The sequence below is a fragment of the Saccopteryx leptura genome, chromosome 11 (genome assembly GCF_036850995.1).
Source record: "Saccopteryx leptura isolate mSacLep1 chromosome 11, mSacLep1_pri_phased_curated, whole genome shotgun sequence".
Lineage (NCBI taxonomy): Eukaryota > Metazoa > Chordata > Mammalia > Chiroptera > Emballonuridae > Saccopteryx > Saccopteryx leptura.
The window spans coordinates 69904538-69926839 of NC_089513.1; the positions used below are offsets into that span (position 1 = coordinate 69904538).

Genomic DNA, 22302 nt, shown 5'->3' on the forward strand with positions numbered 1-22302 from the left:
ATGCCCCTTCAGTCAAGGATACAGGTAAGGGGAGGGGGGAGCTGAAAAGAAGCCCCTGGAAGTCCCCCCACGATCGGGGCGGGGGGTGGGAGGTAGAACCCCAATCTGGGGTGGGGCTACTGGAACAGTGACCCTGGGAGGGGGCAGTCTGGCCTTCCACAGGCCATCGGCCCACAAGGAAACACCCCCAACAGGGAGAGTCTAGCCCGGGACCACCCAGCTGGGACCAGTGCCCAGGTACACTTTTCCTGGGACATTACACACACACACACACACACACACACACACACACACACACACACAGCAGAAACAAGCAGTCAGGGAAGGGAGGGAAGAGGATGGGGGTCTGGGGGAGGGGCACAGGCTTAGGAAGACAGCCTAACAAAGACAGACCACCGATAGCACGTGCACTACACACAAGAGTATAGTATGTATGAATATAGATACTATATGTGCATATATATCTCTTCAATGTACAACAGAACAAAATGGCAGACCCGGATGGCTCCGGGCCCCGAGGGTCACACGGGAGGTTTTCCATCAGTCCTGTGCCAACAAGGATGTCTGAGTCTTTCCCAGCGAAAGATTCTTGCTTGGGTTTCAGTTTCCCTAAGCTTCTGGCTTTCTGTCTGTCTGCCTGTCTCTGACGTAGGTGCCGCTTTAAGAGAGGGTGAGGACTTCAGCCTGGGCATAGTTGGCCGAGAGGGCGTCCTGGCAGGTCTCTGTGTTTAAAGAGCACAGGTGTGAGACACTGGGGCACGCGCTTTCGGCTCAACATTGCTTTCCGGGGGTGGAGGGCAAGGAGGTCAGCAAAAGAAAGGGAGACAAAGACTGAGTTGTTAAAAGGAAGGCAGCCGCCGCCCCACAGGCTGTGGGCTGGAGAGGAGGCCAGGAGCAGAGCTGGACAGCACAGGGACCCAGGGCTGAGGCCATGAGGAGCAGGGACGGGTCAGGGAGAGCCTCTTCATCACCCCTCTGCTGACCCAGCTCTGGGCCAAGGTGACTCCCAGGGGGTGTTACAGCCCATCCCACACGTGCTCAGGTAATGAGCTCCAGGAACCACTAGCCCAAGTCTTCACAGCTTCAGTGCAGGAGAGAGAGGGACCCCAGCTCTGCAGCCCGGCATGCGGCAGCGGGGTAAATTCCTGGTTGGCCTGCAACCCACGAGCCATCACCTGGGCTGCTGCCAGCGCAGCTAAACCTCCCCCCCCACATGGCTCCATCTGCCGCCGCCACCTGAGGCCCTTCCATTGTTCCACAGGTCTGAGTGTTCCAGGGTGTGTGTGCCCAGCCCCCCTTCCTCAATCTGCCAGAACAGAACGCTGACAGGGAGGGTCGGGGAGCATGAACGCGCCCATCTCAAGAGAGAAGGTCCAAGAGCAGAATCTGGTTGAGAAAACAAACCCCTCGGTGAGCCCGCTGGACATCCCACCTCCTCCTGGGAAGTCAGCGGCTTGGGCCTTCCCCTTCCCTACCTTCCCGGCACCAGCACAGGGGAGTGGGGCAGGGACTCTGTGAGGTGACACTCTGCCCAGAGCAGGGGCCCTCCTCTCAGGAAGCCTGCAGTAGGGCAGCCCTGGCTCTCGGCTGATTTGTGACCCCCCCAACCCCCACCCGCACCCCATGCAGCCTGGGCTCTAGGCTGAATAGGCACCTTTCCCTCTGGTTCCAGCTCAGTCACTCTCTTCAGAAACGTGGGGACTGAGAAGTGGCCTCTAGGGTTGCCTGTAGCCCTGGGACACACTGGGCTGCTTCCCGGCTTTGCAGGGACACTGGGCCCCCAGCCCTAGACGAAAGAATTCTAGAAGCCAAGTAATGGGTACAGGCCCAAGTGAAAACCCAAGGAGAAGTGAACTGTGCTCTCAGGTTGTGGGGAAGGGAGAGCCTTCCCTGGAGGAAGGAGGCCTGAGACCTGGGCCAGCTGGAGGCCCTGCAGGCCGCTCCCTCCTCGGGCAGAGCCCAGGTCTCCTCTGTAAGCTCCAGGCCCAGGTCCCGAGAGGTCAAGGGACAGACAGCCTACTTAGCTTTGCCGTTAGCTAAGTCCTGGGTCTCCCCTATGGAAGCCAGGGGCCCAGGGCGGGGGGGGGGGCAGTGTGGGAGCCCCTCTTCCAAGGCACTCAGGGCTCCAGCCAGGCACTACCGCATCGTGTTGCCCAGGACATCGGTGCCTATCACAGGGGTGCCGCGAGCATGCCGGTCCCTGTGGGCGGGAAGGAGGCGGTGGGTGCCGTGGAAACTTGGGCTCCTGACAACTTGAGGGCTGCCACAGAAACAGCCGCCTCGGCTCCTGAACCAGAAATGCAGCCAGAGGAGAAAATAGCTGTGCAGCCTGTGCTAAACCGGACACCTAGCGCATCACGGCCTCATCAGAGCCACGACCCCAGTGCCAGGGAGCCCTGCTAGGGGCAGGACTGACCTTGTCCTAACAAAGGAGCCGCTGGGCCCTCAGACTTGGCCCAGGGGTGAGAGGAGAACATATCCAGCATCTCCATCCTGATCCACAGGGCTTTCCTGTCCCTGTCCCCTAAAGAGACCTGTTCCTTCTTAAGCGCGGTTGCATGCATAGCCTTGTACCTTCTCAAGTTGTAGGGGGACACTTCACTCTGAGAGAAAGTGGGAGACAGGCCCCAGAGACCACAGCAGGGCTGGGCTATCCCAGCTGCCACCTGGAATAGACCTTTCTGGAAAGCAAAGTCCGTGTCTGCCCAAGACTGAAGAAGACACCGGCATGGGGATGCTCCTGGCGGTCCGACCTTCCTGCCCCATTCGCCTTTCGGGATGCGCCCTGACTTCCCAGCATCCTCCTGGACACTGTCCTGCCATACCTACCTTTGCCCACCCTGGGAGAAGCAGATAAGGACCTTACTTAGTCATTCCCTCAACAAAGTTGCATAATCTGACTCTAAAAATTGCCAGGCGCACGGCTCTGCTGTCAGGTCTCATTCCCATTAGGTGAAACAGGAAGTGACTGGGCTGTGGTGCCCCTTGGTCCCGGGGCTGCGGAGGGTCCAGCTCTGGGCATTGCTGGGGGAGGAGCCCCGAGGCTCGGCCCTCCCCGGGAGTGGCAGGGTGCCCTGCAGGAGAGGCGGGAGCAGGATGGCTCTGTCCCCACACTACCCCTCAGCTGCCCCTGCCCAGGGCGCACCCCTGCTCACACAATGACTCACAAACCTGTTGTGCTCCTGGGCTCGTTAGGTAAATGAATACACTTAATTATAGAAATTAGATGAGTCTCTGGTTCTGGCAGCGATACGGAGCGCAAAGGCTGGGTGGGAGCGGCCGGCAACTCAGAGGCTGGGCTGGGAGTGAGGCAGCAGAGAGGGGAGGAAGCACTGTCGTGGAAGCAGAGAAGCAGCATGGCGAGAGATGCTGAGGCTCGGGGCACAGCTGGGACTCCGGGCCTCACCGCTGGGTGTCACCTGGACAGGAGTGCCTCCTGTGCCCGGGCAGCCAAGCCTGGGCTCCAGGGGCCCCACCTGTGCCCTAGGCCAGAGCTGGAGAACATCAAGCCTCTTCTCCTGGAAGGGGGCGGGGAAACTGCTCCTCTTGGGAGACACCAGCAGAGATGTCCCACACAGGACAGCCTTATTCTTGCTGGTCTGAGTGTGGGATGGACAGACAGACAGACAGACAGAGACATTTGGTGTAGGCTGTTTGGTTACTAGCTGAAGGCCACAAAGAATGGAAATGTACTTGCTGTGATTTAAGGTGGGACTGTGGGGGGGGGGCAGGGCTGAGAGACAGGTCCTGGGGGTTCTGCCTCCCCCAGCTCAGAATGGGGGGCCCTGAGAGTAATCTCCTCCTGCTCTGAGGACCCAGACCTGAACATTTTAGAAAGCTGGGTGCTATGGAGGAAGGCTTGGGGGTCTGAATTCTCCTGCACCCTGCTGGGCACCCGCTGGCCTCCCACTGGCCCCAGGAGAAGTGGGGGCTGGTGAGCCTGAGTGCGCCTGCCCGTGTGTGCAGCCCAGAGGGCCGCCGTGTAGCTAAGGGGCCACGTGTCTGGGAGGCGGGCTGGTGAGGGGGTGGGTGGGGAGAGGGAGGAGGAGCTTTCTTGGAGAGTAGGGTGAGCTGTATCGCGATGCCAGCGGAGACAGCCCCAGACTGGTTCCAGCCACTCCGGCTATGTTGTTTAGACTCCTGGACTTTTCACAGCCTTGGTGAAGAAAAGGCACAGGGATCAGAGGGCACGCCCCTCACCTGAGTGGCTCCATGGCATCCATGCTCGTCTAGGGGACCCTCCAGGGCAGGTGGCCCAGGCTGGGTGGAGGGGCTGGCTTACCTGGGAAATGCTCCCTGACTTTTCCTGGTCCCTGGGTCACCTGGGCTCCTGAAGACAGACTCCAGGGGCACACACCCAGTTGACCTTGGCCCTGCCGCTGTCTCCAGCTAAGTTCTCCTCCAGCACAAAGACCCCAGCACCCTCCTTTCTTGACCCGGAAAAGCCCTAGTCAGCACCTGCCACCCTCTTCCCAGGAGTCCTCCACTGACACATGGGCAGCTAGAGGCCTGCAACGGGCTCTGGGCGGGGAAGGAAGAGGCCTGTGCCCACGCACTCCTGGTCCTGAACGCAGCCCGAGCGCAGAGAAGTGAGTGCGGCATGGTCTGGCACGGGGAAAAGTTGCCGAGTGCGCACAGCAGGGCCTGTTTCCCAGCAACCCACCTGTTCCCTCTGGAAGGTCACTCTAATTGGCTGAGCTACACGCTTGTTGCCAAGAAGCAGTGTGAAGGCATCTTGAAAATAGAGCAGCTGGGCCCCGACAAGCACCCAGAAAGATGTGGTGGGACGCGGGCGCCATGCACACACGCGGGCAGCCCCTTCCCCGGGGGTCGCCTGCTCCCCACACGCCCCGGGCCCTCCGGCCGTGCACCCTCACAGCCTCTTCCACTCCATTACTTCCACCACGCTGGGATGAAGGCAGGGTGCTCAAGTCCAACAGGAGGGCGGGTCCCCCTCCTCATATCCTGGGCTGGCTGCTTAGTGGGCTCCAGCCGGAGCAGGGTCTGGGTCTGAACAGGACACAGTGGAAGCCACTGCATGTTTGGGGTGGGGAGCAGGAGAGTGACACTTCCAGAGCCAGAGGACTGGGGCACGCAGAGGCCAAGGGAGGCCAGAGGGACACAGGCGAGGGGGTCATGGTCTGAGCACAGCCACCTGCAGCCCTTCCGCTGGGGCCTCTGGACCCCCTCCTTCCAGCGGCCAGACCGCAGCTCCTGCTCGGACACCCGGCAGGGTGTATGCTGACACACACCTCCCAGGGCCCGGTAGGCCCAGGCGCCCTGGGGTTCCTGTGGGAACGGTGGCGCTGAGCAGGCCGGGACAGGGCCTGGGAAGGTTACTCTGGAGGCCGCATGGACTGGACAGACTGGGGGACATCCCTGGGGTAACTGAGGCACCACAAGCTATTCCTGCAGTGGCCACTACCCTGCCTCATTTAGCCCAGGCTTAGTCTGAGGTTTGGGGACTGTGGGAAGTGGCAGGGGCGCCGGGGGTGAAGGGGGGTTGGTTAAGTGACCCAAGGACCAAGGTAAAGCTTTGCTTTGGGGGAGTCAGGGTTGGTCCTGGAACTAGGCAAGGTACTGAAGGAGAGCAGATCACAGGACAGGGCAAGAAAGACCAAAAGGGCGATCAGGGACGGGGCAGAGGAGCACCTGGTCATGAGGTCCCTGGTCGCTGGCCGCTACTGGCCCTCAGCCATCCTTGACGGCTCCTGCCCCACCTTGCAGGCTGGGAACCCTAACTCCACTGCCCGCTTCTGCGGGGCCTGTGACGGTTCGGGCTCTTCGGATGACAATGCAGCCTTCCGTGACAGGAGGCCATGGGCTGCCCCCTTGCATTCTGCAAATCCTGCAGAACACACCTCAGAGGAGACCCCCTCTCCCTGTCCACCCCACTCCCTGTCACCCTCTGGCTGTATTCAGATCACATCCCAGGAGCCTGCAGAGCCAGGTCAGCCCCTCCTGGGCCCCAGGCCCCGGTGTGGGACGGAGCGGGCCTGTGCCGGGGGACCTCACACCAGCACACTGTTCTTACCCTGACTCCTGAGTGTTGCTGGGCCCGCTCACTTGGGGGAGCCTTAGCTGTGCTTAAGGGAGGCCAAGGGAAAGGCAGGCAGTGACTCTGGGAAGCCAGGCCAGAAGGTCACAGCAGGAGCCAGAGGAAGAGAAGGAGACAAAACGGAGGGGAGAGGCTGGCACCCCTGATCCCACGTCCCCTCGGTCAGCACGTTTTCCCTGCGGGCACTTGGGGCGTGGGCTGTGTGTATATTCTGGGGAGGTTGCAGGCCTTTCGACGGAAATCAGGGGCTGGAAGATCAGGGCACCCATCCTAAAAGTGGGGGCCCGTCCAGGGCCCAGGAGATGGTGGCCATGGCCTGAGGGGAGGAGGGGACCTCAAGCTTTGTGGGGGTACATGGGGAGGCCCAGCTCTGCGGGGGGGCTCCCCACCTGCCCGGCCTGGGGAGCCATACCTTTCCGGACGCTACCATCGGCACAGGCATAGTCCCCCGCGCTGAGCAGGAAGCAGGCGGCGGCCTTCTTGTTTCTGTCCCGCGTGCCGGAGCGTCGCAGGGCCCGGCGCTCCTCTGGGGTGTGGGCGGAGGCCAGGGGCTGGGTGAGGCCAGCTCCCTCTTCATCGGACAGCACCGCGTTGGCCTCGCCGTTCTGCTTGGAGTCTAAGGGGCCAGAGAGAAAGGACAGTGCATGAGAGCTGGCCAGGCCCTCCTCATGGGGTCACCTGGGGTCACCCAGATCCTAGACCTAGCATGTCGCTTTTCCAACCTGAGGAGGGGGCCCAAGGAGTGGGCCTGGTCCTGGGGGCAGGGGGCAGGATGCTGGCTTCTTTCCTGGGAGATAGGGTCACAGAAACCCTAAGCAGGGACTCCCCATGTCTGCTGCGGGTGGTCCCCAGGGGACTGGCCCCTGGCGGGAGGCAGGCTCTGCTTCCTTCTTGGGTCTGGCTCAGGCTGACATTTGATGAGTTTGCACTCCCTCAGGGAATGCTTGTCTTGTTGGGGTGACAGGTGACACTACTGGGCTGTACCACTAGAGTGGCTTCCACAGCCACCTGCCCGGACCACCTGAAGGCAGATTCTCCTGTTTACCAGGCAGCCTGAGGAAGTCAGCGCTCTGCGCTTGGGGCTCACCTGTGTCTGGGGACCCTGGTGGGGAGAGCGCTCCAGTTCAACTCCCACTGTTGTGGGCTGTTCACCCAGGCTCCTGCTGCGTCAGGCAGCAGTGTAGGTGAAGCTGGGCCCTTGGATCCGGACAGTGGGGGAGTACTCAGCCTGAAGGCAGTAGCCCCAGCATTGGCCAACTGTGCCCTCACCGTAGCCAAGCGGTGACGGTCAGATTAAGGCACGGCTGACGGCCATAGGTTAGTGTGCACTCGGCGGCTGGCCATGGACTTGCACACTGTGATATTAAGTTTCCCTCTGAGCCCTAAATGGGCCTCCGGGTACAGCTGAAACTTCCTGTCGTACTAGCTGGGAGATTTGTCTTCAGGGTGGGGGAGCAGAGGGGAGCCTGATGTTTGCTGTTCCATCAAGGTCTATGGGAGACCCAGGCCCACGAATGGCCCCAGGCAGAGTGGCTTCAGCATGTATGATGGGCACCCACCTACCAGGCCATGGGTGAGTGCCCCCCAGTCAGGCACCTGCTAGAGCATGAGTCCTACTTTGCCCACAGAGCCTAGCCTGCAGCTGCTACCTTCGTGTCAGGCCCACCCCCAGCTCCCCGATGGCCTAGTTCCCAACAGTCCACCATACCAGGAATTCCGATTTCTCTTAGGGGCCCATCCCGTACCCGACACTTAGGTTCTCACTCTGACCTAACTCCGCGTTGCCAAGGGTCTAGCCAACTTCCCTTCCCATCTCCTGACTCAGGCGGAGGCAAGCTTTCCCGGGTGGCTTTTCCCTTCCTTGAAGAACAGGGTCCAGATCCTCAGGCCCAACCCTTCCGAGACGCAGACACCAGTTGCTGCAACCCTTCCCGGCACTGCCTGGGCCCCTGTCTCTGGGTCCCTTCCATCTCCCGTTAAGCCCTGAGCCCAGGACTCAGTCTAGCTTGTGCTGAACAGAAGGCAGCCTCCCACTACTGTTACGTTATCACATTTATTCAGCCAAGAGGCAGCAGACTCGAACGTTTGGAGAGAAAGGATTCCTGTGCGGACGCACCTTGGAAGAACAGCTGCCCGTCTCTCCAGCTAATCCTGACAGCGCCTGATAGTTGCAAAGCGGTTCTAACATGTCAAAGGTCTTTCGTTTCTGTCATTTGTTTGGGTCTCAGCAAAGTCTTGGGGGTAGAATATTAATATCATTCCCATGTTACAGATGAGGAAGCTACACCCAGAGAGGGTGAGTGACTGGCCTCAGGGCACACAGCACAGTGGGCAAGATGAGATTAGAAACCTAGGCTTTCAATTTATAGCCCCAGATATGGCCCATTGCAGCCTAAGTTCAGTGGAATACTCACTCCACAGACCTTGATACTTAGGAAGCGATCAGAGAACCAGAGGACAGACAGATTCGGCCTCGGTACTTTGCCCTCCTAAAGGCATGTGTTACACCGAGGGAAGCCCAGGGCAGTACAGCACAATTCCAGATTCCAAGGGCAGAGGACCACCTGGGGACGCCCACGGCCACTGTAGGAGAGGTGGCTCTCCTTCCCTCCCTCCAACCTCACCTGCCCGTTTCCTCTCGACCATACCCTCTTCCTGGGCAGGGGGGCTGGTATCACTGTAGGTGCTGTCCCGGGGCGAGGTCTCCTCGGACTTGCAGTAGATGGGTGACTCGAGCTGGGGCGGCTGCGGCACATGCTTCTTTCGTTTCTTGGGCAGCTTCTGCTTGGCCATGGCCAGGGAGTAGTACATGCCGAAGTTGTTGACGATGACGGGCACGGGCATGGCGATGGTGAGCACCCCAGCCAGTGCACACAGCGCCCCCACCAGCATCCCTGACCACGTCTTGGGGTACATGTCCCCGTAGCCCAGCGTCGTCATGGTGACCACGGCCCACCAGAAGCCGATGGGGATGTTCTTGAAGTCGGTGTGGTCGTTGCCCCGCGGGTCAGAGGGCCTGGCGCCAATGCGCTCGGCGTAGTAGATCATGGTGGCGAAGATGAGCACGCCCAACGCCAGGAAGATGATGAGCAGTAGGAACTCGTTGGTGCTGGCGCGTAGGGTGTGGCCTAACACGCGCAGCCCCACGAAGTGGCGCGTCAGCTTGAAGATGCGCAGGATACGCACGAAGCGCACCACCCGCAGGAAGCCCAGCACGTCGCGGGCCGCCTTGGATGACAGGCCGCTCAGCCCGACCTCCAGGTAGAAGGGCAGGATGGCCACGAAGTCGATGATGTTCAGCAGGTTCTTGATGAAGTCCAGCGTGTCCGGGCAGCACACGATGCGCACCAGGAACTCCAGCGTGAACCACAGCACGCACACGCCCTCGATGTAGGTCAGGACCGGCTCCGTCTCCACCTCCCGCCGGAAGTGCACGCTCGTGGTGTTCCCCACGCGGTGGATCTCCGTCACGTTGCGGTCGATGTTGAAGGCCTCGTGGGTCTCCAGGCAGAAGGTGGTGATGGAGACCAGGATGAAGAAGAGGGAGGCGAAGGCCACCACCTGTGGGTGGGGTGGAGAGTGCGGGCAGCTGTCAGACAGGGATGGGTGGGCCCAGGGACCTCCGGTTAGAGAGGGTGGTGGGAACATGGGTCACCAGGTAGTCCCTTAGATAGATGGTAGGAGGTGGGATTAAAGCACACAGTCAGGAGCAATCCCCTCCTCCTTGGGTTACCTTTAAGACAATACTTCTCAATCTTTGTCCCAGGGCCTAAAAGTGCGAGGCTACTCTTGGCCAGAAGCAACTGACCATAGCTGTCCAGCCCTGCTCACTGCCTAGCTCCGCCCATCTCTAACCCAGTTGTGCTTTAAGGCTCCTCAAGCTGTCACTGGTGTGTAAATCACTAGGAAATCTTGTTAAAACGCCATTCTGATTCTGGAGGTCAGAGCAGGACCTGTGATTCTGCATTTCTAACAGGCCCTCAGGTCAGGCTGTCTGTCCATAGACCACACTTGGAGCACCCAGGCTTGAAGGCAGTGTTAACAGCACCTGGGAACTAGTTAGAAATGCTCATTCTCAGGCCCCACCCCAACCAACTGAGTGAGAAATCCTGGGGGGGGGGGGGCAGCTGCAACACAGACTGTGCCCCCAGGCCAGGGGCTGGAGGGAGTGACCCTGGGCCTCTGTCTGCGTGCCAGCCAAACCCACTAAGCTCTGGGCATGACCCACCTCTGGAAGCCCCAAGTCCAAGCCCCTCTTTCTTGCCTCTCACCCTAGGATATCCCAGCCAACTGCCCTGACAGCGAGAAACACCTGAAGGAAGACAGCAGTTTCCAGGGCAAGGGACCGGAGCGTCTGCCCAGAATAACCACTCCTCCCACTCCCAAGCACTGACATTTCCGGGACCCTGAGCTCCAAACAAAAATAACCGCACCCGTTAGGATCGGAGTGTGGCAGCGGCTGGTCCAGACGGCTGCTGGGATCGCGGCTAGAATGATGACAGTGGCACATGGCAGAGGAACGGCTGGGTTTAAGTGCCTAATCATTATGAATGGAGATGAAATGCATGTGTAATAACACCAATTATGCAGCCTTCATCTGTTATTCATGTGATGCCACTCACCACTGTCAGGGTGCCTGTTGCTGCGGTCCAGCGCCCATGATGCTGCCTGTTCTACTTGGTGGGTGGGGGGTGGGCGTCCTCCCTGAGAACAGAGCTGAGCCAAAATTGGGGGGTGAGAGAGGACCACAGCCCCGCGGCCACTTGATAACCCCCAAGCCCAACTTTCACCTGGCCATGGCACTGCCCTATCTAATGGTGCCTCTCAGAGCTGCTTTCCAACCTAGGAGTCTGCTCCAGGATGGGGGAGGGGACACACCCTGTTCTTACTGCCATAAAACACCAATCGAGAACACGGGCGGGCGGGTCTGGGAAAATGAGGCAAGAAGCATCTCCCAGGACTTCCGGGGCAGGAGCGCGTCTGCGGAGGGAACTCTGGGAACGAACCCTCACCCGCTGTCTGTTCTGCGCCTGGTACAGTGGGCCATTCCCACTGTATTACTGCCTGCAGTCCTCCCAGTGTTCCTGGGAAGCAGGCCTCACCATCCCGTTTTATGATGGAGGAACTGGGGTCAGAGAGGTTATGTACTCGCCTAACGTCACACAGCCTGGGAGGGAGGGAAATGACTTGAATTCCGCATTGCTTAATTTCAGAGACTATACCTTCTCTTCACACCAATCTGCACACCTGCCAGGTGGGCAGGGTCAGTCCGCAGGCCTGGGAAAGTCTTCTCTGAATTGGCAGCCCCGCTTCCAGCCAGCTGCTGAGGACTATCACCCTTCGGGATGTGGACCTACGGCTTAGGACAGACACCCACCCCGTGCTAAGACTTATTTACACTTGAACATGGACGGGCTGATCAGGTAAAGCGTGGAAGGGGACGGGAGGGGAGTAGCACCCCACAGACACTCTTGAAATTTATGAAGGTAAATTTCAAGTTCCTTTCCTGGCCTCCTTACTCTTCCCCTGAGAAACGGGCTGTCATGGCAATACAGGCAGGTGTGGGCATTGCATTAGGCAAACAGGTGCAGCCTAGAGGCCTCCACGAGCATCCAGAGAGGAGCTTTCCAGGGGCCATGGTGACGTGGGGAGCCTGCAGTCCTGGTGCCACCCCTCTGCCCAGAAGCACAGGGGGCTGGGGTCAGGGGTGGACACAGCACAGCCCAGCTCTGCCAGGAAGCATGGGAAATGGGAGCTGGCTCTGAGGAAAAGTGAGCCAGGAGATTGGCCCACCTGGGAGCCGGGTGTGAAGGTAATTAGTGATTTGGAAAAACAAGTTGAGGAAGAGCTGCCACAGGGCGAAGCAAAGGGTGCAGAGAAGGAGAGGGGGAGGGAGGAGTGTGTGGCCTGGGCCAGTCTCCCCCACAGGGCCAGGGAGCCTCCCTCCCACCCCCACCCCCACCCCCCATGCTGCGCAGCCGCCCTGGGTCCTCCTGTGGCTGGCCCAGCGAGTGCAAATGACCCCGCCTGCGTTAGGGAGTACCCCCTGAATTCCTGCCGTGTTCCCTCACTTCAGTTTTTTTGTTTTGTTTTTAAACACAGAACTGTGCCATGTAGTCACTTCTAAACCGCACTTCCACCTCTCAGGAGGGTGGTCGAGGGCAGCCACATCTGCCCACTTCTCAGGGTAAGGGAGGCACAAGAGACCAAAAGACTCGCTCAGGATCAAACAGGCCACGCCCCTCAGCTCAGAGCTCTTTCCAGTTGGCCCTCTACCAAACGACAGGAGGAGGGGACAGTCCACTCCTGGACGACATGTGGTGGGGCCTCAGTCTCCCCTTCGACCTCTCCAGGACCGGCAGCCCCAGGAAGTCCCTGTTCCCCGAGGAGACAGGCAGACCTGAGGCTGAGTCATGTCAGGGGCAGGGACCTGGACCCTGGCACGTTGCCCCAGGTGGGTCCTTCTTCAGGGCCCAAATTAATCCTTTCTCCCTTAAGCCACTGTCCAAGCAGAATTATTTTGTTAGTGGTGGCCCTGCTTGCAATAGGGGCCCTTCATCAACCCCTCCCCTCTGGTGGCAGGGACAGGGCTTTCTTCTTCCACTGTCTTGACTGGGGGGGGGGGGGGAGGGAGGGTGCTTCCTGGGACAAAAACAAAAGGCCCAGGGAAGAGGCAGCATCACCCTAGTTAGAGGTCAAGGCCTTGAGCCTCCTGCTCAGCCCCCACCAGGCCACCCCACACAGCTGGATGTGCATTACAGCCTCTTTCCCATCAGCCCCCACCAAGGAGGACCACAGTCCTCCAGGGAGCCAAGCTAGAGAGCACAGCTCAGGAGTCCTGGAGTCACAATGCCTGGTCCTGCCATCAACCAAGTAGATGGTGTCCTCTGTGCCCGTCTCCTCGCTACAAAGCAGGGCCGGTGCTAGTACCCGCCTCGTCCGTTACCGTGGGATTAAATGAGCTTGCCCGTGGCAAGTGTCTGGTGCACAGGAGAGCTCGGCAAATGCCGACAGAGGGAGGTGTGGGGCCTCCAAGACCCTGCATGCCACTTCTGAAGGCGAGTTGGGTCTGAAACCAAAAACCTCATAAGATCCTTGCCTTTTAGAAGTGAAAAGGATTCCAAAGGCCGCCCCGGTTCAAATCCCTTCCTGGGGCAGGGGGAGAAGTGGCTTGCCCTGGTTCCCATGGCCCAAGCTGTTAGTTTCTCCCACTGCCCGAGGGCGCAATTCTGCGGGAAAGAAGTCACAGCTGCCCAAGCGGAAAGCTGCTGTGTGAACTGGACGGCTGGTATTGGCTCCTCTCCTGGCAGCTGGGAGGGTGCAGGAGGGTCTCACCACCCAGGACAGGAGACGCCGCGCCTCTGGGCAGGAAGCCACTGCTCCTCCGAGCTTCCCGCTCCCCTTGGGCCCCTCACACTGGCTGGCTGGGGACCCTCCTGTCCCCAGGACCTCAGGTGTTTCAGCTAGTGAGACAGCCCGGTGACCAGACTTCTCCACCAAGCTCATACTAGGACTGTCCTTGAGGGACATGTCAAGTCACACACTTCTGGGTGCAAGTCGGGCTCCACGCCTTACTTCCTGGGAAACCTCGGGCAAGTTTCTTAACCTCTCTGATCTTTGTTCATAAAAATGACTATTCCGGAGGCTGAGGAAAGCAGGAAACAAAACAAGATATACCTGTCCTTTAGACCTTACATTCTAAGGGAAGGAGACTGTCAACCCATAAAAAAAGTAAAATACAGAGTATGTCAGATGTTATAAGTGTTAGGGAGAAAAATAAAGACCAGAGGGGGTAAGGAATGTGAGGTGGGGGAGATATTTCAAATAGGGCGGTCAGGCAAGGCCTCAATGCTAAGGTGACATCTAAGCAGAGACTGAAAGAGTTATGAGATGATTCTGAAGAGCCGAGAGGCAGAGGAAACGGGCAGTGCAAAGGCCCTGAGGCTACAGCATACCTGATGTGTTGAGGGGCTGAGCATAGTACTTACCTTATAGGGCTGTTTTGAGAATTAAAAGAAATAATATTTATAAAACTCAGCACAGAGCCTAGAGTGTGTCAGGAATCCGGCACATGCCGGGGGGTGGTTGGGAGGCGACAGACACCAGTCACTGGGAACTGCATACAACCAGCGGGGGCAGGGGAGGGGAGCCCAAGGAGGAAGGGCCAAGGAGACAGATGGACAGATAAACATAAGGAGACTCATACCCAAAAAACCTATATTAAGGATGAAGTGTAGGAGAAAAGAAATTTGAGAACACAGCGAAAGGCACTTGCAGAGGAAGATCAGTGGGGCTGAGATGAACTGAGCCTTTTGCGGAAATGAGATCCTAGTGCCCAGGGAATGCTGGGCAGGAAGTGGGCAGCCCTGGGGGGCAAAGAGGGGGAAAGGAGCGGAGTCTGCAAGGCAAGGCACCTCTGAGCTGTCCCGGGGCTCCTGGAGTACGGCCTGCACTGCGAGGCCAGGTTCTAGCCGAGAGACCCGGCCTGCACTGTGAGGCCAGGTTCTAGCCGAGAGACCCGCCCCCTGCTCTTCTAGGAGCAGAACCTGGCCCCGGGCCCCTCCCATCCTGAGCCAGGACTCCCTGGTTCCAGTGTCCAGAGTCAGCCTCAACCTGATCCCACCTCCTGCCAAGCCAGCACTTGGGCCTCTCAGGGCCAATGAGCTGCCTACAGGCAACGAGTCCCAGCCCCAGAAGGAACCAGTCCAGCCTAGACCACTGGCCAAGATCTTACCCGGCCAAATATTGCCCATCCGTGTCCCAAGCTGTCCTATCTCTGCTCCAGCTGCTCTCCTGGCCAGGAAGCTCCCCTCTTCCCTAACTCGGCATGGGTAAACACTACCCACATTGCAAACTTATTTATAACCTGCCTCCTTCTAAAAATTACTGAAGGGAGCGAAGTCATTATCCTGCAGGGCCTCCCAGCTTACCTTCTATTTCCTGGTAGGAACTTCCCTGCACGCCGCCCCCAACCCTGTCCCAGGCAGGGGTGGAACTTACCACTTCTTCCTCTTACCTCCGATTGAACTTTGTTTTTTTTAAGACTACTGGGACACCTCTCCTGACCCATCTTGTATTATCATTACTATTTCTTGTCACCTAATTTCCCCCCCGACTGCTACTACTGTATCTGACCTGGCTCTTTTCAGGAATAAGCTCCACCTCTGTCTCGTCTAGATATTTATAGAACCCAGCGTGGTGTCGGGCATGTAGTAGGTGCTCAGTAAAGGTTTTCTGAATGACTGGGGCCAAGGCGGCTGCTGGCTCCTTCTCCTGGTCCTGGGGAACCTGTTATGCGGAGAGATGGTCAGTCTCGCTAACTGGGACCGAGAGGTGACAAAGGGGTGGCCAGGAACAACTCCAGGTACCTGGGCTGTCACACTCTGCGGCTCTCTGGGTTGGGCCAGGTCTACCGCCTGATGGGGACTCTTGCCAGAGGCCAGGTAACCATCACCCAACCTGAAAAAACCCAGTAGGGAGCTGGGCAGAGGCCAACACTGTCCATGCGGAGGGGAGGGGCCTGGGGGCTCCCCGCTCCCAAGGCCTGGGGGCCTGACTCTGTTCTAGCCTGCTCTTCCCCCAGCTCTCCAAAAGAGCCCAAGTTTATCTGATCCCCTCCCCCACCTGACACCCAGCCCCAAACAGTGACCGAAACACCTCACGATACAGAGACAAGATGTTCAAGAGGCAAATGCTGGGCTGTCAGAAGCAGAGAGGGAAAGACGAAACTAACCCAGGAAGACACGGAAGCTGCCTCAGGGCAGGTGTGGGGGTGGCTGTGGCCTCTGGCCTGACACCCCTCTGACTCCCCAAGTAGGCGGAGGGGCTGCCCTGGGGCTGGCTGGCACTGCCCTCCAGGGGCGCTGGGGCAGGCAGGGCAGTCAGCGCCCGGGCTCAGCTGGCTGGCTCTCCCTAGCCCAGAGGGCGAGCGGTCAGTGAGTCCTGCCCTTGTTCCGAAGCCTGTCAAGCCCACCGACCAGCTGGTGCGAGGCAGTGCCCGAGCAGAGAAGCCGGGCACCTCCAGCAGGAGCGAGAGCACTGAGCTCTGCGCTGGCTCCCTACATGGCCTTGGTTTCCATCCTCTCCCTGGGCCACGGACGCCTAGACTCCTTCCTTCCTGTCCTCTGAAAATTCTACAGTGAGAAAAAGAGAGCTGGCTCAGAGGGGGGCACTTCTGGGGATGGAGGAGATGTGAGCTCTAGTTTGGAGGGAGAGATAGAAGGGAAGTGGGGGGATAGCAGAGGGGACCCCGGAGCCTTCCTAAATCAGAGGCCTCCAGGCAGAAGCCAGGGAAGGCGCTGAGGCCACGGTGTAAGCAGAGCGGATTCATGAGATCTGGCTTTGGACCCTAGTTTACCGACAGCAAGAGTCCTTGAGCAAGCCCCTCGGGGCCTGTTTCCTTCTCTGCAAATTGAGGTTAATAATCCCTGCTTCCCACAGGCCAGATGAGATACTAGAAGAAAGCAGAGGTAACAACCCTGACACAGAGCAGAGGCTTAATCGATGTGAAAACCAGCTCCAGCTGCCTTCCCGGGGCAGCGGGATGCTGCGCAGCACGCCCTCTCCTTAGCAGGGACACATTGTGGGAAAACTCAGTCCAGGAGGACTACCACCCTTAAGAGGGCCGATAAGGGAGCTGAGCCAGCCCCAGCCCCTGGGGCCTCTGCGGACTGGGCATGATGGACGGGAGGGTCCGGCTCCCATTCATCAGGCCTCCTGTCTGCCCTTGGAGGAGGAGGAAGGCCCAATTCTACAGCTCTGGGTGCAGCCAAAACCGCCACTGGTCCCTCTTGGTCTGGGAAGCCACCCTGGTGGCTGCTGAGCTCCACTCTACCTGGAACTGAGGACAGTGAGCGGATGGGGACAAAACCAGCTTGACCCTTGTGCCCGCTCCCAGGTCAGGCCAGGGAAATGAACTACAGCACTGTTGCTGGAGGGCCCGGCCACAGAGAAGGGAGCAGGGGTGAGCACCTCGGTCTGAACTAAAAGGCTGCCCAGACCAGGCCAGTAGCTAGGCAACGGGCTCCCACAATCAGCTCAGCTCACTTTCCGTTGGTATCTGGTTTCAAGTCCTGTCAGAAGGCACTACCAGGTGCTGTGTGCAAAGATGCCTGGGGCTGAGCCCCGCAGGCCCTCTGTGAGGACCCCACGGCCAGGCGTGCAGCGTGGCAGGCCACACCAGGGAAGCATGCACACGGACCCAGGTGTCAGAGTGGGGCGCACACAGCCCCAGAAGCCCTGCACCTCAGACCCTCAGGCCTAGAGGGGTAAGAGAGTAAGTGTCCCTTCTGATGTCATCATCCGCCCCATGGTTTTCTGATGTCATCCATGGGAGGTGCAGATCCTCAGAACACCTCCCAGGCCAGAGTAAGAAATGAGCCACCTCTCCACCTGGAAAACTGCCTCCTTCAATAGAAAAAAACATGTTGTAATGGGAGGAACGGGGCCTGGGGGTTGAGGAGCCCTGGCTGTGATTCATAGCCCGCCACTATCCGGCGGTGTGACCTCAGGCAAGCTGTTTACCCCTCACAGCTCCCAACTATTAAGTGGGGATAACACCGCCACTGCAAATTTATTAGGAGGATTAGAGACTAATGCAAAGTATACGCATGGAGTGTGTGCTCAGTAAATAGCAGTTACTGAGTTTTTAAAATTCCATACTCTCATCTGTGTCCCAGGAGGAGCTGAAGGCTTGCCTTTGCCTGGGATCCTTAGCAGGAGGAAGTGCTCTTTGGCACAGGGGTGCCACCAAAGTCCCAGGCAGCTGCGTGCATCACTCTCGGCGAGCAGAAGGCTGGACACTTGGGCTGGGTTGCTGGCTCGGCCCCTTTGACACCACACTGAATGGCTCTGAAGCCTGGTCTCTGCATTGCTTCAGCGGGAGAATGAGCTCTGCCTGGCCCCAAACTTCTGACCCAGGGCATGCCCTGACTGACGGGACCCCACACCAAAAGCGCAAAGGATGCTGGGCTCCTTGGAGGGCTTCAAGGGGATGACAGGCTCCGAGCTTACTCACAGCCCCCTGCCTGGGCCACTCTTTGGTGGTATGGCCCCTTGGAGTCTAAGAGGGAAGAACCTGAGAAGGTGACAAGTCCCCAGAGAGAGACCCTGAATGTTCAGGACTAGGGCCTAGCTCCCTCAACCACTTCATCTTATTCCTGCCTCCTTGGCTTGTCCCGTCCTGTCAGGTTAAATCTGCCTCCTCCTCCCCTGCGCCCCGCTTTGGAAGAGTGTGAATTATCTGTACTTGTCTCTTCCCCACCCAATGCACACAGCCAGGAGATGGCACCAGCCGGGTCAGGGAACCGCACTGAGAAGCCCAGGGAACTCGCAGCAGACCCAGGCCGACACACGACTGTGCCCTCACCTTCTGAGCTGGTCTTGGAGCTCAGGGGAAGAAACTCCATCTTCACTCTCAGTCCTGAAGGGGGTCCCTGCCTTCCAGAGGCTGCCCCGGGGCGCCTGCAGCCCCCCGCTGGGCATGCCATGGCCACCGAGACCTCTGCTCCTCTGTTCTCTTCCAGGCGGCAGATCCATTTGCCCTGGTCTAGCAGCCCAGCCTAGCCCTTCCCTGCAGCCCGGTTTCCTGGTCTCCCGCCCGCTCCTAGAGGGGGTGGGGTGGAATGGAACTTTTCCTTCCTTGACCAGGTTGAGAGAGCACAGGAGGTGCTGAGGAGGGCAGCAGGGCTCTGAGACTCATTAGCATAACAACTTGGGATGCCCGAGGTGACAGGACCAGCTTCCACAGCAGCAGGCAGTGTCCATGTCCAATAGGTCGTGTCCCAGACAGACCCCGGCCAGGCTTCTGGCTGCCGGCCTTGAGATCAGACACCCGCCCCCAGGGTTCTCTTTTCCAAAGACTCTAAAGCCATCCTTCAGGATTGTGTTTCAGCTGTCCAAGCCTATCTGCCCACCCACCCCCTTCCACGGAAGGGATCTGGGGAAACTGGACTGGCTTGGGGAGGGGGTGATGGGTAGGAACCAAGCCACCCCATACCCACCCTTTACCCCCATTTCAAGCAGAACCCTGAACCAGGGCTTCTGGTAAGCCAGGCAGCACTGCAGCAGGAAGAAGCAACAAGAAATCTGGTCTGATCACCAGGCAGCCCATGGCTGGCCACTGGCAGTGGGAGCCTGCAGGCCCAGACATCAGGCCCCTCCTGTCTAACTCTCCTCTCACCCCTGCTGAGGCCAGGACATCCCAGATGTTCAAGAAGCCTTAGAGGCACTGTATAGGGCAGGCATCTTGTCACTCTAAAAAAGAGGTTTCTCCCAAACCTGGACCACAGGCCTGGGTTCTGGTCCCAGCTCTGCCTTTGATGAGCAGAAGAGGCCGAAGCAGGTGTCTCCCTCTCTAAAACTAGTTCTCAGCACTGTGAGCTGCTGGAGGATTTCAGTGAGGTGGCCCATCTGGAGGCAGCTAACCCAGGGCCTACTATAGGGGAGATGTTTAACACTCCTCCTAGTCATCCCCTAAACCCTTCCTGACCCAGCAGAAGACCTAATTGCAGTTCTCCGCTGACCCTGCGGAGGAAGTGGAGGTAAATGGGGACAGGGGACCTGTGCAGAAAGCAGGGGATGTAGGGGCTCAGCTAAGGACACCCCACTGGCTGGTAAGGGATACAGCAAAGAAGGCTGGTCCAAGTAGTAAGTCAAGTGTGTGCAATCTCCTGATGAGATGTGCAGGGGAAAGGGTGGGGGGATGTGATTCCCTAGGGACACATGGAAGGCAGGGAAAAGGAGGGAAAGGTGGCAAGGTAAGTCAGTTTCCATCTGGCTTCTCCGGCCCCTTCCCACCACTGCCAAGCGCCCCGGGGGCAACCCTGAGAGACGACCCAGTCTCCTGCCACTCACCCTGGCTGCCCTAGAAGAGTAGGGATCCTCGAAGAGTGCCCACATGCGGGGTTGCCAGCCGCGGCAGCCCCCGGACCCAGCGCCAGGACCCGCGCCTCCCTCGTGGGGCCCCAGGCGCTGCAGGGCCAACTCTCGCTCATCATCGCCAGCCTCGTCACCCGGCCCCGCGCTACTGCCGCCTCCGTCCGGGCTCTCGAAGATGTCCAGAGCCTCCTCAGCGTCGCGGTGCTGCCTGTAGGTCATCCAGCAGCAGGGCTCCACGTCGGTCTCGTCGATGCCCCAGAAGGTGAGCTCCTCCTCGAAGAGCGGCCCGCACACGTCGGCGGGGCAGTGCAGCTTGCCCGTGCGGTAGTAGTTGAGCACGTACGCAAAGACGCCCGGGTGTCGGTCGAAGAAGAACTCGCAGCCCCCGCCACCACTGCTGCCGCTGCTACCCGCACCGCCGCCATCGGACTCGGGCCTGCCCCCGCCGTCCGGATCAGCCAGCCAGGCGAGGCGGGTGCCGGGTAGGGTGCGCAGGGTGCTGCGGTAGGTCTCATGTCGCGTGCCGCCCACGTTGATGATGATCTTCTCCGACGCCTCGCCCTTGGCCATCTCCTCCTTCAGACATGTTTTGGACGGAGGCTTGTTCCCCGACTTGCGCCCGCGGTAGGAGGAGACACACACCGAGCTGATCATAAGAAGCGCTGCGGGGCTTCGGCTTGGGGCGGCCGCTGCCCTCCAAACACCCTTCCCGAGGAGGCAGCGTCAGACAGGGGAGGGGAGGAGACGACAAGGAGGCAGGAGGCGGCGGCGGCCCCCCTCTGCGGCGTGCCTACCCCTCCGCGGGGCGCGAGGCAAAAGGAGTTGGGTTTCTCGGGTGCACAGGTGGTTGGGGTTTGGGCAGGCAGCGTCGGGGAGGGAGACAGAAGGGGCAAAGGAGAGCGAAGGACCCGAGCGAGGGGCCGCGGAGGGAAGCAGGGGCAAACACACGCTCCCTTGCTAGGACTGGAAACCTAGACGCTCCGCGCCGGGACACGCCCCCCCTTTACCCCCTAAAAGGCGAGGAGGTGCACAGTCCAGGCGCACCGCAAGGCTTCGGGGCGCGCGCGCTCACACTCACTCGGGCCACCTTCCGGCTCCCTAACTGCGCCGAGCCCCGGGAGCGGCCGGCTTCCCCGCGGTGGCGGCGGCAGCGCTGCAGCAACAAGTCCTCCGAGCTGCTGCCGGGGCCGGGCCGACGCTCTCACGGCAGCCGCAGCTCCGCGGGCCCGGGCTCCGTGCGGTCAACACGAGGCGGCGGCGGCCGCATGTGGCCTCCTTCCCCCATTCATAAATCCAGCGCAGGGCACCGATGGCGGGCGGGGCTGAGAGGATCGCAGCGATCGGGGCGAGGCGGCGGCAGGAAAACAAGCGCGACCACAGGAGCGAGCCTCCGGTCCTGCGTCCGCGGCTCGGCAGCTACTGGGAGCAGCGCTGGGCTGGGCGTTGCGCGGCGGGGGCCGCGCTGGGGCGGAGGGGGCCTCAGACGGGGCGTCCTGCTCCGCGCCGAGCCCGGGGGGCGGGGCTGCTCCGGGGAGCGGGGCTCTGGGCACAGGCGAAGGAGTCTCCCGGGCGGCGGCCGGGCGGCCAAGGACACCTGCAGGCTTCCTGGGCTGCGCCGAGCGGGAGCCTCAGCCCAGCGCCCCGGCACCTGGCTCCTGCGATCTGGCGGCGCTGGGAGCCACGCCATCCACGCGTCTGCCCATCTCCGGGCGGGGCGCGGGCCTTGGCTCGCGGCAGGGGGCGGGCGAAAGGTGGCCTAAGGGCGGGGGAACGGGTGCCGTTGGCAGGGGCTCAAGGGGCTCTCCGTCTCCCTCCGGCGATGCTAGCGGATACCGCTCTCCCGTGGCGCCTTTTCCTCTCCGCCCCGCCTCGCCCAGGCGCGCCCTCCGCGGGGCGGGGCGGACGGGGCGCGGCGCGGAGCCGACGGGCCTCGCTGCAGGCCGGGCGGCCGGGATCTCAGCCTTTCTCCGCCAAGCCGAACCCCGCCGAGGCACGTAACCCTCTCGCCGCCGGCGCCCAACCCAGCGCGCCGCCCCTGCGCGCCTCCGCCACCTTCCCCCCCTCGCCCTCCTCCACCCACTCCCGCCTCCTCGGAGTCCGCAGCTCCTCCCACTGCAGCCCGGGTGACAGCGAAGCGCTCTCCACCCCTGACCTCTAACCTCAGCTCGCCCCTTCTGGCAGCTTCGGTCACCCCCTCCCGCCAGGCTGGTCGCATTGTTGCGGTCTCATTGCGGCTGACTGGAGGCGGGGGAAGAGAGCGAGTGGAGAGAAGATGTCTCGAGGAGAAGGCAGCCCCCTCCTGCCCTAGACACCGTGTTGGGGCCTCCTGACCACCCGCCCTTATCTTGCGCCTTCCAGGCCCAATC

At 60.2% G+C, this 22302-nt stretch overlaps 1 protein-coding gene across 6 annotated transcripts; it reads right to left on the minus strand.

Annotated features, from left to right (window-relative positions):
* Nucleotides 1-528: 528 nt before the first annotated feature.
* On the minus strand, nucleotides 529-20593 carry KCNC4 (potassium voltage-gated channel subfamily C member 4). 6 transcript variants are annotated; one of them, XM_066352602.1, is made up of 5 exons: nucleotides 19913-20593; nucleotides 8683-9619; nucleotides 6471-6674; nucleotides 6035-6121; nucleotides 608-722 (listed from the first exon to the last, which is right to left on the minus strand). In XM_066352602.1, exons 1-4 carry the CDS (start codon nucleotides 20588-20590, stop codon nucleotides 6078-6080), a joined length of 1863 nt encoding a protein of 620 aa, XP_066208699.1. In that variant the 5' UTR covers nucleotides 20591-20593; the 3' UTR covers nucleotides 608-722; nucleotides 6035-6077. The 6 variants fall into 6 exon arrangements, with proteins under 6 accessions (XP_066208701.1, XP_066208697.1, XP_066208699.1 ...); XM_066352603.1 differs by lacking the exon at nucleotides 608-722 and adding an exon at nucleotides 4133-4156; XM_066352604.1 differs by lacking the exon at nucleotides 6035-6121 and having other exon boundaries at nucleotides 529-722; nucleotides 8707-9619.
* Nucleotides 20594-22302: the final 1709 nt, after the last annotated feature.

Coding starts and splice junctions, on each gene's coding strand:
- KCNC4 (XM_066352605.1), bottom strand. CDS start 20,590: ATGATCAGCTCGGTGTGTGTCTCCTCCTACCGCGGGCGCAAGTCGGGG. Junction 9,620..19,912: donor ACTCTTCTAGGGCAGCCAGG/GTGAGTGGCAGG, acceptor CCCCACCCACAG/GTGGTGGCCTTCGCCTCCCT. Junction 4,157..6,470: donor CGATGGTAGCGTCCGGAAAG/GTATGGCTCCCC, acceptor TTCTTCACCAAG/GCTGTGAAAAGTCCAGGAGT.